This window comes from Martes martes, assembly GCF_963455335.1.
Source record: "Martes martes genome assembly, chromosome: 10".
NCBI lineage: Eukaryota > Metazoa > Chordata > Mammalia > Carnivora > Mustelidae > Martes > Martes martes.
Window position 1 is genome coordinate 70531511 of NC_137898.1, and position 20279 is coordinate 70551789.

The following is a 20279-nucleotide window of genomic DNA, read 5'->3' on the forward strand; positions in this document are numbered from 1 at the left end:
AGCCCCTCCCACGGCGTTTCGCGCTCCACAGGGCTCTAGTATCGCGAGAGTTCAGTGAGGTCTGGAATGGGAGTAATTTCAGCTTTCCAGTGATGTCATAGTCCGCAAGCGGCAAAAATAACAAAACCTGAATTTATTGAGAGACAGTCTACTCTCTCCGCCTTCGCTTCTCAAGCTTCCGTATTCAGGCTTCCACTTCAAGTGAAACCATTCTCTCTCAGAATTGATCTTTTAAATACCAAATTTACGAATAATCTTAAAGTTATCCTGCATTTCCCTGGAATTTTACGACTGGTGATCAGATACCGCCTGAAATTGCTCCTTTCCTTTTCCGTTTGTAATGCGCGATCCTTTCACTCAACAGAGTACTAGGGGAAAAAAAAAGAGGTAAATAAGTCATTCATACATAATTTTTCCAAATTTTTATCATACTAATTTTATTAAAATGTCTAAGCCATTTCTATGCATTTTCTAAACAACAACCAAAAAATCGTCTTGTCCTTGTCTGTGATAATATTGCAAACGGATTTTCTGTGTGTGTTCTGTAGTGGGCGTGATTGTGAGCACGTGTGGGTGCGCACATGCGTGCCAGTCTTTTTGTACTGCCACTACCTCATGGTGTGAGTGATGGTTGTATTGCCGGTTGTGTTAACAGAGGTCGTTTTGTTGAGTGAATCGTGTGTGTGACTTTTTTCCTGTTTGCTTTATGGCGGGGGTTGGGGGGCAGGTGTCATGAAACCGACATGTTTTTTTCTGAAAAGGACTATTACCACATTCTAAATAGAATAGTTTCTGGTTTTCCCTGAATGAGCCTGATTTTGTTGCTGTTTTTCATCTATCAGGGTAAAAAGAGTACCCTTAAAAACCCCGCGGCCAGGTTGAACAGCTCTGTTGTATTCTTTACTGTGTTGCGTTGGCCATTTTATGAACGTGCTTAGTTTTGATAACCACAGGTTTTTAAATTAGTTTTTTACATTTTATATTTTATTTATTTTGATCGGGGTTTCAGGATCATATTTTCTCTGACATTGACTTTACTTGAAATCATAAAAAATTCTGATTTAAAAAATAGATACTGAAATGGGCTATAGAGGCAAACTCTTCTCCTTAGAACTCTGGGGTTTCAACTATATTTCTTCCATGTTCTTTAGGAATTTCAGAAGTTTCTTCCCCCTTAAGTCTTGTGACAATGCTGTGGTCTCTTCTCCATACTAAAAGATAACGAGAGATACATCTCTGTCAGGTAGAGTCTATAATTCCTTGAAATGGTTTTAACATAAGGTTTTATTGATTCATTTTAAAAATTATTCCTGAAACATATTTTCCAAATATAAGAAAATTGCCATTTGAGGGACACCTGGGTGGCTAATTTGGTTAAACGTCTGCCTTCAGCTCACCTTCAGCTCAGGTCCTGATCCTAGTGTCCTAGTCCTGCCTCAGGCTCCTTGCTCAGCAGGGAACCTCCTTCCTCTCCCTCACCCCTGCCCCTGCTTGTGCTCGCTCACGCACACTCTCTCTCTCTCTCTGACAAATAAATAAAATCTTAAAAAAAAAAAAGAAAGAAAATTGCCATTTGAGACGAATATGTTAGGAAATGTAAACGCAAAATATGAAATCTAAGATAATGATTCCCAAAATCAGGTGTGTGAAACTACTACTCAGGGAGTAATGATTATGTAAATTACCCAAAAATGGGTCTGTAGGTCTGTGTAACATTGGACATCAAAATTCTAGCAATCATCTCTAGTGGTTCTAGTGATAGTTGGACCATAATAATAGGGTCTCTAAATTTAAACCCCATAGAAAATTAAAGTTATCAGTCTCTTTCTCTAGACGCGTTATTGCATAGGAAATCACTTCACTTTAGTATTCTCAGGTTTTAAATAACCACAATTTTATATCTTTTATCTGTGCATAATAAAAGATATATAAAAAGATATAAAAATTTCCAAATATTTCACAGAATATGTGAACAACAGTACAGTATCCACACTAATTCTGCAATACTATCCAATACCCAGACACAACAATTGAACAATTAACATTTGCCATATATGCTTTATGTGTTTGTAAATGTTTGTAAAATACAATTTTTTTGCTGAGTCATCCCAAAGTTGCAGACCAGACACATGACCCCAACATACTTAAGTATATATCTTTAAGAATAAGAACATTCTCGGGGCACCTGGGTGTCTCAGTGGGTTAAAGCCTCTGCCTTCGGCTCAGGTCATGATTCCAGGGTCCTGGGATTGAGCCCTGCATCCGACTGTCTTCTCGGCAGGGAGCCTGCTTCCCTTCCTCTCTCTCTGCCTGCCTCTCTGCCTACTTATGACCTCTGTCTGTCAAATAAATAAATAAAATCTTAAAAAAAAAAAAAGAATAACATTCTCTTTCACAATCATAACACTAATATAAGGTCTTGAGAAAATTAACGATCATTTACTAACATTATTTATTATCCATGCCATATTCAAATTCCTTTAGCTTTCCTCATAATAATCTTTTATAGAGGATACTTTACTTTGAGCCAGGATCCAATCAAGTGTCACTTACTGCATTTGGTTATGTTTTTATAAAGTTTTTCTTTCCCTCATTTCTCAGTCTAAAATAGTCCCTTGTATTGTTTAGCTTTTCTTAATATTGGCTTTTTGAGGAGACAAGAGCAGTTAGTTGTCTTAAAAATGCACCACATTCTGGGGCGCCTGGGTGGCTTAGTTGGTTAAGCGACTGCCTTCTGCTCAGGTCATGACCCTGGAGTCCCAGGATCCAGTCCTGCATCTGGCTCCCAGCTTGGTGGGGAGTCTGCTTCTCCCTCTTACCTTTTCCCCTCTAATGCTCTCTCTCACACTCTCTCTTCCTCAAGTAAATAAATAAAAATTTTTTAAAAATGCACCACATTCTGGATATTTCTGTTTCTTCTTGGTGTTATATTGTTCCTCTAATTCTACAAGGTATTTGAGACTTGAAGCAGTTCAGAAGTACAGTAAAATACAATGAAACAAAAAAATTCAAAATTTTAAAAAGTAAGGCCAGTGAAAATCTAGGTGAAATAGGAAGATAAGGGGTTCCAAAGAGGGGAAATTTTGTATTGGAATAAGATAGACATAAAATCTACAGTTACTCAAGTTGAGCTAATAATAAACTAAGCTTCCATGGCAAATCAAAAGAAGAAACTTTACTTTGTTTGCTCATGAGTAAACTTTATATGAATTCCTTAGCCACTTTTCCAGTTCTATAGTCTTAAGAAACTTCTCTTTGGGATACTGAATAAAGTAGCAAATAGCCTCAATGACTAGCTATGTTTATACAGTTGTTTCTTAGATAGAAATCAAATGCCAGGAAAGTTGGACTCTGATAGATCCCAAATATCTGGAATAGTACCTGCCACAGGTTAGACTTCAATAAATATTTGCTGAATGAATAAATGAAGGTCTCCAGTTTCAGTGGAAGGCATAACACAAAGCTCAACTAAAAGACAACAATTCTGCAAGGGGCAAAAAAATAAAATAAAATAAATAGCCTATGGTATCTAGAATAAAGAAAGAACCTTCCAGATAACATCATAACATGAACTTTTCCAAGTTCAAAAAGAGCTGGAATTTTCATGGACATTGCATTGAACTTATTAGTTTATTTTTCCAAGTTATCTTATGCACTTTTTGCTACTGGGCTGCATTATTTCTTTATATTTTCTAAGTGGTTATTGTTGCTGCATAAGAAATCTCTTTGATCTTTTTAAATTTTTTACTGATTATTCCACTGAAAACTCTTGATAGTTTTTATTTTCAATTTATTCATTCAAATTTTCCTGGTAGACAGTTACATCACCTTATTATATATAATAACAGTTTTGCCTCCTCCTTTGCAATACTCCTTTTATTATCTTGACTGATCTTGACTTCCGCCTTGATGTTAAATAATACTGTCAATTGTCTTATTTCTGACTTTAACAGGAATGTCTCTAGTGTTTCGCTGTTAATTTCAGATGGAGAAACCAACCTGGCTATTTTAAGCAGAAAACTTTGTAATGCTGAGAATGTGTGCACATAAAGTCATTGTGAGGACTGGAGGAGTAGGCACTAGGCTGCATGACCAAGAATGCTTCTCAGTACAAAGTAGCCAAACAGGCCTGATAGGGACCTGCTATCTCTGCCCCAATTGGGAAAGTGGTAAAATAGAAAACTGGGATTTGGGTCCAAGTGCATGACTACTGCCCACACTCTCAACCCCATGTATTAATTATCTATTGCAGCCTAACAAATTACCCAAAATCTTAAAATGACAGTAGATATTTGCTTATGGCTGTGGCTTAAACTCATAATAAACATTATCTCTTGAAGTTTCTGTTGGTCAGAAATTTTCAAGTCCTTTTGTTATGCAGTCTGGCTCTGGAATTTTCATGGAATTCAGATTTTGGCTGGAGATGCAGTCATCTGTGGGCTTGACGGGGGCTAGATATCCACCTCTGAGATATCTGGAGAAAACTTCAGGTCCCTTTCCAATGTGGGCCTTTCCATAGGTTGTGTGAATGTCAACACTGCATGGTGGCTGGCTTCCCCCAGAATGAATGGTCCCAGACACCAAGGAAGAGGCAGCAATGTCTTTTATGACCCGGCCTCAGAAGTCACATACAATCACTTCTGTAGTAATCTATTTGTCACACAGACCTTACTCCCTGTGAAAGGTGACTACACGAGAATTGAATACTAGGAGACAAGAATCATCAGGTACTATCTTGGAGGCTAGCTATATATAAAACTCTATCCCATAAAACTAGTGAATGAATATAGGGATGTTGTTGCAGAAATACCCAGTGTTTCTAAGAATATGCCTGGCAGCAACAACAGCCAAAGCGGGGAGGGAGGTGGACCAAGGGGAGGGCCCCTGCCTCATTTGCATCTTCCAAATATAACTGCGCTGCAGAGGAATCTGGCAAATAGAGTTTGCTCCTGTGTTTCTTTTGTTACAGCTTTTCCATTTTTTTAATAGGGGGAAAAGCACATTAAAAGAGGGATTGAATCCCTATCAAAATCCCATCCATTTTTTTTAAAGAAATAGAACAAATAATCCTAAAATTTATATGGAACCAGAAAAGACCTCGAATAGCGAAAGGAATATTGAAAAAGAAAGCCAAAGTCGGTAGCATCACAATTCCAGACTTCAAGCTCTATTACAAAGCTGTCATCATCAAGACAGTATGGTACTGGCACAAAAACAGACATATAGACCAATGGAACAGAATAGAGAGCCCAGAAATAGACACTCAACTCTATGGTCAACTAATCTTCGACAAAGCAGGAAAGAATATCCAATGGAAAAAAGACAGCCTCTTCAACAAATGGTGCTGGGAAAATTGGACAGCCACATGCAGAAAAATGAAATTGGACTATTTCCTTACACCACACACGAAAATAGACTCAAAGTGGATGAAGGACCTCAATGTGCGAAAGGAATCTATCAAAATCCTTGAGGACAATGCAGGCAGCAACCTCTTTGACCTCAACCGCAGCAACTTCTTCCTAGGAACATCGCCAAAGGCAACAGAAGCAAGGGCAAAAATGAACTATTGGGATTTCATCAAGATCAAAAGCTTTTGCACAGCAAAGGAAACAGTTAACAAAACCAAAAGACAACTGACAGAATGGGAGAAGATATTTGCAAACGACATATCAGATAAAGGGCTCGTATCCAAAATCTATAAAGAGCTTATCAAACTCAATACCCAAAGAACAAATAATCCAGTCAAGAAATGGGCAGAGGACATGAACAGACATTTCTGCAAGGAAGACATCCAGATGGCCAACAGACACATGAAAAAATGCTCCACATCACTCGGCATCAGGGAAATACAAATCAAAACCACAATGAGATACCACCTCACACCAGTCAGAATGGCTAAAATTAACAAGTCAAGAAATGACAGATGCTGGCGAGGATGCGGAGAGAGGGGAACCCTCCTACACTGTTGGCGGGAATGCAAGCTGGTGCAACCACTCTGGAAAACAGTGTGGAGGTTCCTCAAAAAACTGAAAATAGAGCTACCCTATGACCCAGCAATTGCACTCCTGGGTATATATCCTAAAGATACAAACGTGGTGCTCCGAAGGGGCACGTGCACCCGAATGTTTATAGCAGCAATGTCCACAATAGCCAAACTGTGGAAAGAGCCTAGATGTCCATCAACAGATGAATGGATAAAGAAGATGTGGTATATATACACAATGGAATACTATGCAGCCATCAAAAGACATGAAATCTTGCCATTTGCGACGACGTGGATGGAACTAGAGGAGGGTATGCTTAGCGAAATAAGTCAATTGGAGAAAGACAACTATCATATGATCTCTTTGATATGAGGAAGTGGAGATGCAAGGTGGGGGGGTTTGGGAGGAGGTAGGAAAAGAAAAAATGAAAAGATGGGATTGGGAGGGAGACAAACCATAAAAGACTCAATCTCAAGAAACAGACTGAGGGTTGCGGGGGGGAGGGGGGACGGGAGAGGGTGGTGGGGAAATGGACATTGGGGAGGGTATGGGCTATGATGAGTGCTGTGAAATGTGTAAACCAGACGATTCACAGACCTGTACCCCTGGGGATAAAAATACATTATATGTTTATTAACATAAAAAAATTAAAAAAAAAAAAGAGGGATTGAAGTAGATGATGAATACCGATCTATCAAGTCCTCTATGAAGACCGTGACTTCAGCACTAATGCCTGCATTTACTGGATTTTCTATGGCAGAGGATTGGAGCAGAGATGGTAGGGAATGCAGGTAAATCAGGGTTGGATAATAGCGCAACAGAGGCCCAAACGCTCATTTTAATCTAGTTTGCCTATTCACCCATGAAAGTATAAACTGTGAGAAGCAGGAAGTAAAACCATGAGAAGCTATTTCTGAATGAAAATTGAAGACTGTGGGATTGACAGTGTTTGGGCATCGCAGGATTATGTTTACAAGCACTGCATATTTGCATGGTTTATGTGCAATCCCCAGTGTGCTAGCTATATTTCCATTCCTTTGTCCTCCTCTCAAGAAAGCATTTCTAAATGCAAATGGATGAAAGTAACACTACCGTGGATTAATCTGGAATCAGATTTGTTTTCTTTAAAAATGACCAATATTTGTAATCAACTAAAATAGTAACAAAGTACTGGGATGTCTCCCAATTAATCAAGCCCCACAGTTGCTGCCACTGAAGTTGAGAGTTACTGCTTTAGGGGGAAGGGACAGTAGATGTCGAAGTCAGGGACAGAGATTTAGAAGGGCAAAAGCAGGACTTTTCATGTGCTGATAGGACGAACTCCACTCCTCATCTCTCACCCCAGGCACCCCAGAGCTGAAACTTGGCTGAGCTCCCCTAGTTTCCTATTGCCAATTCCAAATTATTTCTCTTCATTCCTTCAGAAACCTCAGCCCTTTTAAAATCTTTTTTTAAATATTTAAAATTTGCAATCATAGGCAAAAGTAAAGAGTATACCGAATCCCTATATATTCCTCATCCAGATTTAAGTACTATCAAGATTTTGCCAAACTTATGTAATCTCCCTGCCTCTTTTTGCTCAAGTATTTTAAGGTAAAAATTCTAGACATCATGTCATTTTTTTAAAAAAGATTTTATTTATTTATTTGACAGACAGAGATCACAAGTAGGCAGAGAGGCAGGGAGGACGGAGAGGAAGCAGGCTCCCTGCCAAGCAGAGAGCCTGATGCAGGGCTCAATCCCAGGATGCTGGGATCATGACCTGACTGAGCCACCCAGGTGCCCCTAGAAATCATGTCATTTTTATCCTTACATGTGTCACTGTGCATTTTTAACTCTAAGGTCATTTTTTCCTATAACCACAATGTCATGATTGCAACCAGTAACATTACTATGGATTTCTTGGTATCATTTGAACCCAGTCAATATTCAGTTGTTCCACAAATTTCTATCTACAGATGGCTTGGTTAAATCAGGATCCAAACAATTCTATGCATTCCATTTCCTTGGTATGTCTCTTAATTCTCTTTTCGTCTAGGACGGCGTCCCCTTCACCCCTTTCCCCAGTGCCATTTGACTGAAGAAACCAGGCCAGTTGTTTTGCTGACTGTCCCATATTCCAGATTTGTTTGTTTGCCTTCTTGTGGTGCCATTTTACTTCTCCCATTAGCCCCATCGGTCCTGTAAGTGGGAAATTACTTTCAGGCCTACTTTGCTTCAGGTTCCACATTTATGGCCAGAAGAAAATGTGCACATTCACAGGCATCCGACAGCACATGCATGTTTAGCTTTCCTGTTTTTAGTGATACCAAGAATGATGGAGTTTTCGAATGGCGACACTCTAATTCCTCCTCCCTTGTAAGAGTCTCCGTTAACCTTTCTCCTAATAGTTTCATCTAATGATGATCAGTGCCTGAATAAATTATTTCACTAGGGGTTATAAAATAATGCCTTTTAACTTCTTTTATTCCTTTAATGACCTGGGAGTCTCTGAAAAACAACTATGATTCATCACATAGGGCCATTTTGTCACCCTAAAATACAGGGAACAGGAAAAGTAAGATAAATGATCAATTAATTCCTTTTAATAGCGACTTTTCAGTTAGTAACGAATGAGCTTTGCATTTGTTGTTGTTTTTATTATTGCTACTGTTTGTCTTTTTTATGTATCATAATGAACTCACAGATTTTAAAATATTCAGTTTTGTTTCACTCAATTGCATTTATTTTTGACTCGAATTATTCATTTTTAGCCGTTGGGAACCTCTCTAACTTGGCTCTCAGGTCTTGTTAAGAGAACTGTGTTAGTCTTTGACAGTTTACTTGCTTTCTGGTACAGCTAACTGTATCAGGTTCATTGTGTACGTTTCCAGTTACAGATCTGGAATTAGCCCTTTCTCCAAAGAGTCCTTCTTCGTTTTAATGGAAAATGGTTTTTGGAGGCCACAAACTGGGCCTGAGGGATGCTCATATCAGACTGTCACTGAAATTAGGCCTCTCAGTTGAAAGAGCTGGGGCATATCTATTTTTTCAAAGAAAAACTGCCCATAGATTTAGACTGATATTTTTTATTCAAATTTAACATCAAATGCTTTACTCTACTTTTTACTATCTTAACATACACACTGAAAATTTTGTGCCTAGCAACACGAATATAATTAGTTTTGCATTAGCCTCTCTCTCTCATACATATCACATACAAAACTCATATATATGATAGTTTAAAAAGTTTTAAAATATAATAGTTTTAAAATAATGCTAATATTACAACTAACCATAAAACTAATAAATAAAATTTACTAAGATTCAGTTGTGATTCTATTTTTCCTTGGAATATTGCCAATTAAGGATATTCCTTTAAAAAGCTGTTTTCTAGGATGCCTGGGTGGCTCAGTTGGTGAAGCGTCTGCCTTCAGCTCAGGTCATAATCTCAGGGTCCTGGGACAGAGCCTCACATCAGGCTCTCCGCACTCAGCAGGGAGTCTGCTTCTCCCTCTCACTCTCCCTTTGTGCTATTACTCCTCTCTCTAATAAATAAATAAAATATTAAAAAAAAAACTCTTTCCTAAATTCAGATAATTTTTTTCTCTTTATGGTTATACCAGTGTGAAATTCATGCCATCTTCTGGTCATATCTCTCATTCACTGAAAGTTTTAGCTCTGTTCTCTAGCTTCATCCAGTATGAGGTCCCCCAGTAAATGACCAGACGGTCTGATGACAGTACACTCCTTCATTCACTGCACTAATACCTTGGTAGTTTTCTGATCACAGATCTAGGTTTTCAAAGGACCTAATGGCAGGATTTGAGTGGGGATGGAGGCAGGGGGGAGGACTGGGCCAGATTATGAAGGCTCAGACTTCTGGCAGGGACGGAAGTAAACATGGATGTGAGTATAATGAGATTAATCTGACTGCAGGGTCTGTGGTAAGAGTCTGCTGTGACTGCTTAGTCTGCAGCCCTGGGTGGCTTGACTACTGGGAAAGGCAGTTTCTTACCAGCAACAGGACATGCTCTGAAGGCTGCCAAGCTACCATAGTCTACTGTTTTCCTCATCTCTTGTTTTGGGCAATTCTTACCACATTTAACAGGCTTTAGCTTAACTGCCACTTCACCCACCAGGAGGCAAAATCAGGGAGGATAAGGTCTCTGCCTTGCTCACATTGTGTCCCAGAACTTGGTACAGTAGCTGGCCAATTAACGGCTCTCAATAAATAATGAGGTACATTAGATGAATAACTCATTAAAATGGAAAGGTCAGAATGGCTTAGCCTGCCCTACCCTCTACCATCTCTTGTTTGTCTGTTTAGGGCAAAACCAATACCAGCCTAAAGGCTTTAATATATGAGAAAATACTCTTTCTAAGATCTAAAATTCATGTCACACAGACATAAGAAAATCCATGAGAAAAGTTAATACATTCAAATCTTTAAATTCGGGAGAGAAATAGTCATCTTTAGAAGGCATTCAGCGTGGGAAAAGAAATTGTTATTAGCCATATGTTGTTGAACATTTGTGAATGCAGCAGCTTTCAATCGAATGGCCTGACCTAAATCTGTCAGGCCATATTTGGCTCTATATAAAATATGTCTTGTCTACTTAACTCTTGGAGAGAGAAAAATCTGCAGGCCTTCTGAGTCATCTACATAGAAACAGAGCTTACTAGGAAGTTAAACAGTTAGGTGGAAGATTCTTTGTTTTTAATTATATTGTCTTTTTGAATAGGTAATACATTCAGATGGCTCAAAAGTCAAATACAGGGAAATACAAATCAAAACCACAGTGAGATACCACCTCATACCAGTCAGAATGGCTAAAATTAACAAGTCAGAAATGACAGATGTTGGTGAGGATGCGGAGAAAGGGGAACCCTCCTACAGTGTTGGTGGGAATGCAAGCTGGTGCAGCCACTCTGGAGAACAGCATGGAGGTTCCTCAGAAAGTTGAAAATAGAGCTACCCTATGACCCAGCAATCGCACTACTGGGTATTTACCCTAAAGATACAAATGTAGTGATCTGAAGGGGCACATGCACCTGAATGTTTACAGCAACAATGTCCACAATAACTAACATGTGGAAAGAGCCTAGATGTCCATTAGCAGATGAATGGATAAAGAAGATGTGGTATATATATAGAATGGGATATTATACAGCCATCAAAAATTGAAATCTTGCCATTTGCAATGATGTGGATGGAACTAGAGGGTATTATGCTAAGTGAAATAAGTCAGAGAGAGACAATTATCATATGATGTATGTATCATATCACTGATATAAGGAATTTGAATAACAAGACAGAGAATCCTAGGGGAAGGGAGGGAAAAATGAAACAAGACAAAACCAGAGAGGGAGAAAACCCATAAGAGACCCTTAATCTCAGGAAACAAAGTTTGCTGGAGGGGAGAGGAGTGGGAGGGATGGGGTGGCTGGTGATGGACATTGGGTAGGGTATGTGCTATGGTGAGCACTGTGAATTGTGTAAGACTGATGAATCACAGACCCATACCCTGAAACAAATAATACATGTTAATTAAAAAAAAGTCAAATGACATATAAAGGTATATACTGAGTTTCCTTCCCAGTTCTATCCCTCACCATTCCAGTCCCCATACCCCTGCATACTACTAATAACCACTTTTATTAGTATTTATTATTTTCAATATGTATTTAAGCACAAGGAATTAAATATATGTTTGCATTCTTATTCCTCTTTTCCCCTTATGTGGAAGGCAGTATGCTACAGGTGTTATTCTGTACCCTGTTTGGTTTTTTTCCCTACTTGTATCCTGAAGATATTTTCATATCCATACATAAAGAGCTTTCTTTTTCTTTTGTTTTTGTTTTTTTTTTAAGATTTTATTTATTTATTTGACAGACAGAGATCACAAGTAGGCAGAGAGGCAGGCAGAGAGAGAGGAAGGGAAGCAGGCTCCCTGCCGAGAAGATGGTCGGATGCAGGGCTCAATCCCAGGACCCTGGGATCATGACCTGAGCCAAAGGCAGAGGCTTTAACCCACTGAGCCAGCCAGGTGCCCCTGTTTTTTTAATTAAAAAATACATTTGCAATGTATTCTGTAGTATAAAGGGCCCACAGTTTATTTAGCCAGTGCTTTATTGATGGTATTTAAGCTGTTTCCAATCTTTTGCTATTACAAACAATGCTGTAATGAACAATCTCAAACATGAAAGAGAAGATTATTTTAAACTAGTACAAATAAGAGTGGATTAGAGCATTCAATAGGCACAGTCTGGCAAATAGCTAAGATGAGTCCCTTTGTAGAACTGAGGAGTGAGGTGGTTGAGGAAGGGGGCACTGTGGTCAGTTAAATGTGTACTGAATGACCAGGGAGATCTGTCCAAGGGAAAAGTTTTCTTGGATTAATTTTTTCAAAGTGAAATAAACAGAAGGCTTAGAGAGAACTGCGTCAGGTAGCAAGACTCATCTGTACAGCCTTGGGCCCTTAAATTTAATCAGATGTTTTTAGTGTTTAGAAAATAAAATTGAGCTTCTCCTTAGGGAGATGGACACATGATTAGAAAAGCCAATTCTTGGCCCCCTCCCCAAAATTCCAACTTTTTTTAGGAGACCAAGATAAAAAAAGACTCCCTGCTTGATAAGGTTCTGTTAGTCTCAGTAGATGTGGTGCAGCCGGCACTGTCGATGGCTTACCCAATAGGCATCCCCTTCCACCCAGAGGTATCTGGGTCAACAAGGCCTGTATAGAACAGCAAGTGCCTAGGCAGGTACTCCTTCAGTGTTCTTTAAAGAACTACTTAACCTGGGGTGCCTGGGTGGCTCAGTCTGGTGAGCATCAGACTTTTGATCTCAGTATCATGAATTCAAGCCCCTTATTGGGCCCCATGCTGGGTGTAGAGCCTATAAATAAATAAATAAATAAATAAATAGCTGTTTAATACAGTGGAGTTGCGAAGAAATAAATTTTTTATTAATACCTTACTAAAAACAAATTAACCCGAATGAATATTCCCTAATGGAAGCAGAGTGAGTATGAAAACATCAGCCCGGTCAGTTCACCTTTTCTATAGCTCTCCTTCCTTTTCTAGCTCTCTTTCACGATGGTTTTTTTGTTTGTTTTGTTCTGTTTTTTAACTAAACAAGTTCCTTAGAGGCACACTGAGATTACAAAAACATAACACAAAAGATCACACTATCTACACAGCACTATTCACACATTATTTGTTTTTAAAATCTCTGTCCTGCTGACTTTCACTTTAGGGTTACGGCTTGTGGATGTTGCAGAAAAAATTCGCCAGGGCTACAGGTCTGCTTTGGAAAGGAGTTTTGTTGTTTTTCAAATTTCCCCTCAAGGGCAGTAGTCTGGAGGTGGCCACTTTCTAGTTTTTGAATTCGTTCCAGTGATAAGCATCATTTTATACATCAGCATACCACAATAACTACACTTGTCACTCATCCCCAAATCTGGCTGTGGGTCACAGATTAAAACAAGATAAGCTCTGAGACAGTGGAATGCAAAGTGCTGCGGAGCACGGAGGGAGGAAACAATAATGCTTTTTTGTGGCCATTTAGAAGGTAGTTTGTATAGTGGGAGAAAGCATGGACTTTTGAGCCAGAAAACAGGCCCAGCCACATAATTTGCAGTGCCCAGCACAAAAGGAGAACGTGGAACTCCTTGTCACAATTATTAGGAATCTTGGGGCACCTGGATGGCTCAGTCGGTTAAGCATTCAACTCTTGATTTGGCTCAGATCATGATCTCAGGGTCATGAGACTGAGCCACAAGTCAGGCTCTCACTGGGTGTCCAGTCTGTTAAGCCTCTCTCCCTCCCTCTGCCCCTACCCACCCCCACTCCCACTCACTCTCTTTAAAAAAAAAAAAATCTCAAGGCACTGACAGCAGAGCATTTAACCAAATGTGGGGCCTCCATGCAGGTGACACACCTATGAAACTGGGCCTGCCGGAGGAGCTTGGGTTCAAACCTTTCTCCTGTCCCTGCCCCCTCTCCCCCCACCAAAGCCTTCTGGTTTTTGAGCAAGTCACTTTCCTGAATCTTACTCTTCTCATCTGTAAAACAGTGATAAATGAACCTCCCTTCTGGAGTTGGTATATGGCTGAAATGAAAAGCATTTGACACATGATAGGTTCACAATCCTCTTACTTTCTATTCTGTATTGTGGGCTCTGGTGTGAAATGTTGGGGTTCAGAAACTAAAGGTTAAGAAAGGATTCTTGAGATGTCTTTGGTGCAAAAATATGTGGTTTTATTAAAGCACGAGACAGGACCATGGGCATAAAGCTGCACTGAGATCATGATAAGAGACTGATTATATACTTGTAAGTTGGGAGTGTGTTAGAGATAGCTTAAGTCTCCAAGGAATTTGGAAGCAAGGCTTCCAGGACCTCAAGGGGCTAGCTGCTGTTAGGATAATGTCATTCACTACTGTCTAGTAAAACCTTAATCATGAGACCCTTCAGATATTTATCAGTGGACCATATATTTGGAGGATGATTGCTAACATATATCTTGGCACGGGCAAGGGGCGGTGTAGATATAAAGGAGGTTTCCAAAGGGATTTTTATATGTTAAAGAAGACTTACAGGATCCTGGAGGTCGGACTACTGTCAAGCTAAGGTTACCTCCAGTTGAATTCCTGGAAGAAAGTTATTCTGCCTATCCCAAGTACTTGTCAATGGGTTCTAAGTTGTAAGGAAGTTTAATTTTTCCTACATTTCTTTTGTCTTTGTTCGCCACATCAGTCTCCTCCATTGATTCTGTAGGCATCCATCTTCTCGTTACCCACTATCCTATCCTTTTAATATCTTTCAAAGGGGTATTAGAGTGAACATCACAAAACGGTCACTATCTCATCATTTATAACCCACAAAGTGGCAATTTCATGTCGTACAACCTAATACAAAAGCCTTAGCATGACTGAACAGGACTGTCCTCAGACCCGGGCACCTGAGACCATGCCTTTGTGCCCATGTTTTAGGGGACACATGCCCGTGTCCCCCTACCTTACCTACCCCCGCACTCTTCCAGATGCACCTTTCCCCATCTAAAGAAAATACCATGGGCTAAATCCTCCACTAGGCCACATTTCAGTACGAGGACGCCAAGATTCGTTGCCCAAACGGCCCTTAGCCCGTTTATAAGACCCACCTTGTCTCTGCCCAGGAGACGCTTCCTCCACGGAGGTTGGGCGTAAAATCTGGGCGAACTACCCCACCTCCAGACACCGGTTGGGCCCAGTGGGTGGAGCTTGGACAGGCAGAAAGGGCTGGCGGGAATGGTGGGATAAAGGCAGGGATCCTCCATGCACACATGCCCACCAGGCACGCATGCGCACCAGACCACAGACAAAGCAGCCCAAACGTGGCTGGGGAAAGGAGGGCTTCCGTGGCTGCGTTTGTACGTTTGCCCCTCTCTTCCTTTTCACCCTCCATTATAAGGGGTCTGCCTAGCCTTTGAGGCTCCCTGTGTTCTGTCCACAACTTAATCTTCCAGTCTTATCTGTAATGTTTCTCCGAACCTCCTCCGAACTACCTATTATGTCCACAAATATCCTGCACATTTTTAAAAAAACACCCATGACTTTCTACACGATGCTGTCTCATCATGTAGATGAGACTTTCTCCCTTTCTACACGGATGAAATTCTGGTTATTTAAGAACCGACTTACATATCAACTCTTGTGTTAGTCATCCCTGCCAATTAATCCTCTTTACCTTCCTGACCTTTACCCCAGAGTGAGTTAGCTGCTCTGTGTGTGTGTGTGTGTGTGTGTGTGTATGTGTTACCTACCGTGATCTCCTAACACCTTCAGAAAGACATATCACATTGTATGTACTTGTTTTTTTTTAGTTAGCTGCTGTGTGTGTGTGTGTGTGTGTGTGTGTGTGTGTGTGTGTTTTACCTACCGTGATCTCCTAACACCTTCAGAAAGACATATCACATTGTATGCACTTGGTTTTTTTGCTCCTAGACTAGACTGTGTGGAAGCTCTGCCAGGGTAGAAAAAATGCTTCTTCATGCTTCTTCTTAGTGCCTAAACCCTGAGCTTGGCACTCCGTAAATAGTCAGGAATCTCAGTGGGATGATGTCATCAAAATCCCAGCACTCCCAGTGATCAAGTGGCCTTGGACAAATTACTGAATCCCAGTTTCCTCTTCTTTGCAATAGAAATAAACATAATTACCTTCTCACATGGCCCTACAGATTAAATAAGTAAACAAGCCATCCAAACTGCTTCAGCACAATGATAAATAGTATGACCCCAATAAGGGATAACCGTAATTAAATTAGCTCCTATATTCTGATTCTTGAATGTGTAAGAGGAAGTAAATAGTCTTTTTGAGCCAAAAACATGGTTTCTTGGAATTTGTATTTAATACCACAATTCTTAATAGGACTGTGAGAAAATAGGTTTAAAAAACTGCCTGAGGTAGAGTAACCCTCAAAAATTGTTTATCAAAAAGATACCAAGTAGAGTTAATACATCCAAATTATTAGGTAACTCTTGGGACTCTTGGCACCAAATGGGTAAGAAAAATACAGAATTATAATCTACTTTGAGAGATATTTATAATAATGTTTATGTATTGACTAAAAATACGGAAATAAGGAAGCATAAAGTGTTTTTTTATAATTGCCTCTTAAAACTTTCTATAAATAGATGTAATAACTATAATGTTTTTATATGGCTACATATTTAGGTATTCCTACAAACCATGCTGTAATTATACATATATATTTCATTTAGATGTTTTTTTAAATAAGGAAAATGTTAAAAAAATAAAAAGGAAAAGGAGGAAATAATGCTAATAGAAACAAAACAATCACTATGCATTGCTTTATGTATCATAGCCGGTCTGCTCTGACTTGTTACCCTAAACTGGGGCCTTTTGTCTATTAGCATATTATGCAGTATTAAATGAAACTACTGATACTTGCATACTTTGCATAAAAAAATCCTTTTTAAAAAATTTTGTTTTTTATTTTTTTATTAAGGAAAAAAAGCAAGAAAATGGAATGTGATCTAAGCTTGTAGGAAACATAAACACTGGATGATTTCACTTATTTGAATCTTACTGCTCATACAGAATGACTGTAATAAAGTTTGCCTACTTTGGTGAAAAATTTAATGATTTCAATCTTTGTTTTTCCAAGCTAGTACAAGTGAAATAAAAATCAAAAGGATACTGCTGTAAAGCAGGTGAAGCAAGCAATTGTTTGTCAGTTGCAAAATTGGACACTTTGTTCTGCAAGCTCTCTATGCTATTAACTATTAGAGTTTCTATTTTCAACTAAGGGAGACTACAGACCTGCCTACCTACAAGGGGAAACTATGCAAAACTGTTTTCACAATAGTACATCTCCTTGCACTTTTAAGATTTACTTAAGTCCACAGGAGCTGCTAATTTAACGTCTCGGGCTATCTGAAGATATCTGGGGTTGAGAATGAATAAGTTATGAGGAAGATGGAGATAATGATAGCAAACTTAGGAGGATTTCCAAGGCACAGAAAGACACCTGGTATATCATGTGTATTTTAGGTGGTAGGGCTGAAAATTAGTGCTAGCCTTACAACAGTAACAACCACACCACCACAGTAAAACAGCTTTTCTTTGAATTGCCTTTTGTGCTTAAAAGTATAATAAATGGAAAACCAACTTTACTCTTGTCATAATGCTAAGGCACAGAGAGTTAAATTCTAAATTAGAGGAAAGAGGAAACAGAAGCTTCCTATGGAAAGAGATGGCGGAGTTTGGCATTGAGTTCTCTCTCCTTGCTTAAAAGATCCAGGCTGTGCTTTTTGAAGGCTTCAGACTGCAGCCTGAGTTCATCATAGGCCTTTTGGATCCCGTCGACCCTGCGCTGAAGTTCCCGGACTCTCAAGTTACCGTCCACGGCCATTGCCTCTTGTTCGAACCTCTCCAGGGCATGCCTCCGGGCCACATCGGCTGTCTCCAGCTTCTCCTCAAGCTGCCGGATCTCTGCCTGCTTGTTCTGAAGCACCCGGCCCCTCTCCATGGCCAGCTGCAACAGCTCATCTTTCTCGCGAGTGACCGTCTGCAGCCTGGCCTGCAGCTCCTGGTTCAGGCTGCCGTGCGCCTGCTCGGCCTTGGCCAGCTGCTCCACGGCCTGCTGGTGCTTCTGCTTGAGGCTCTGCAGCTGGCTGCGCAGCTGCTCCAGCTCCTTGGTGTGGGCGCCGGCCCGCTGGCTCTGCAGCTCCAGCAGCTCTTTCTCTCTGGCTTGCGCCTGGCGGGCGTCCTGAGCGCATCTCTGTTTCACCGTCTCTAGCTCCTTGGACAGGGCCTCGCTCTGCGCAGTGAGCTGCGACACTTTGGCCTCCTGGTCCTTCAGAGCCTGGCTGAAGAGGTTGCTGTTCTCCAGCCTCAGCTTCTCATTCTCCTCCCTAAGCTTCACGTTCTGACTCTTGTGTTCGTCCTTGAAGCGGATCATCAACTCGTGGTTGGCTGCCAAGGTCATAAAGCGTTCCTCCAGCTGCTGGGCGTGCGCGCTCTTGGCCTTCAGCTTCTCAGCCTCCAGCACCATCTTCTCCTCCAGCTCTGTGTTGAGCAGCTCCAGGATCTGGCAGCGCTCCAGGGCCTCGTCTGACCTCCGCTTCAGGATGCAGATGAGCTGGGACTGCTCTTGGATGCGGGAGCAAAGCATCGCCTTCTCGCTCTTCTCCTCCTCGGACAGACCCCGGAGGTTTGCCAAGGCGTCCCTGAGACCATCCAGTTCCTTAAACTCCATCTCCTCTTCCTGCTTTTCTAGTTTTTTGGTTTGCTCCTCTAAGGGCTCTTCCGTGGGTGGAGGATCCATCCTGAGAGGCTCCTCCTCCTGAGGCATAGGCGCTGCTCTCCTCCACCATCGGCTGACTGCACAGTCCTTCCCCGTCAGATTCAACATTCTCAGGGTGTTGCTAGGGACTCCCAGCACTCTCCAGCAGTTGCTTTTTCCAGTAAGGAGCCCTGTGATTGGTGGGCAGGTCTCCAGACTGCTGTGAAGTAACAGGGAGATCTGGGGGAGTCCAGAACCAATCGAGTCGGATTATGCTTGCCTTTCCAACAAATCACCAATCACAGCTCTCAGCTCTCCGCTCCAGCCCCGGGTCTTGCCTGTACTGGGCAGAGAGGAGATGCCAACCCCACCGGGTTTCCAGCCAGCCTCGGGGGAAGAAAATCCGACTCTACCTAATTTCTGGGAGGAGTAAACAAATTAAGCTGCGGGGACCTATTTTTCCTCCCTCTCCCCACTCCAGCTGTCATGTGGAAACACGTTTGCTCCTTAAAAATCTGCAGCCTATAAAAACAAAACAGCAGCTCTACCCGGGGAGTCGAGATCCTAAGTGCTTTGTGAGTTGTACCTGCAGTGTTCAACACAGCTCAGTAAAAGAGCAAGCCCCAACGAAATTTCTTTCGTTTCCCTTACCATGGTCCTCGGCTTGAAATACCTCTTACTAGATATGCAGCATTCCTTGTTTTTACCCATTAGCCAAATAAGGTTACAGACGAGCTTAACGAACAACAAAGATGTGATAAACATTACAACTGAAAAAGGATCCAAATGAGGCTTACGGTCATATACCAAAGTCAATTCTGGATTTATTAAACAGTTAAATGTCACGAGTAAAATAAAAGTATTAAAAACGGAAACTAGGGACGCCTGGGTAGCTCAGTTGCTTAAGCAGCTGCCTTCGGCTCAGGTCATGATCCCAGCGTCCTGGGATCGAGTCCCACATCGGGCTCCTTGCTCAGCAGGGAGTCTGCTTCTCCTTCTGCCTCCCTCTGCCTCCGTCTGCCAGTGCTCACTCGCTCGCTCTCTCTCTCTGACAAATAAATAAAATCTTTAAAAAAAAAAAAAAGGAAACTAGAAGAAAATAAAGGTAAGCATAAAAACCCTGAGTCAGAAAGGACTTTCTCAGCTTAAACATTATGTAAAAGATGAGTAAGGAAAAGCTTAATTTGACTTTGCTGAACATCTCAAGTTATTTTCACTTTTGAAATTGTGAGTTCTGAGGTCTCTCCAGCCTCTTGTTTCTCAGGACCTGACATTTTACGCCTTTGTCCAACCCAACTACTGGAGTTCCCCCAAGAGACCAGCTCTCTCGCCTCCTTTGAGGCATTCTCTCTGCCTGGAATGCCTTTCCCCCCTTTGTCCCTTGTTGCTCCACTAATTTACTCACCATCAATACTCAGAATCATCTCCTCTGTGAAGCCTTTCCCGGCCTTTACATGAGAACTGACCACTCACTTTGAATGCCGCTGCTATAGACTGCTCACACTTCTAATGGAAACTGTGAAAG

At 41.0% G+C, this 20279-nt stretch overlaps 1 protein-coding gene across 1 annotated transcript; it reads right to left on the reverse strand.

Moving 5' to 3' along the window:
• Window positions 1-16336: 16336 nt before the first annotated feature.
• CCDC89 (coiled-coil domain containing 89) lies at window positions 16337-18886 on the reverse strand. Its single transcript, XM_080816894.1, has one exon. The coding sequence runs from the start codon at window positions 18881-18883 to the stop codon at window positions 17711-17713; it is 1173 nt and encodes a 390-aa protein (XP_080673020.1). The 5' UTR covers window positions 18884-18886; the 3' UTR covers window positions 16337-17710.
• Window positions 18887-20279: the final 1393 nt, after the last annotated feature.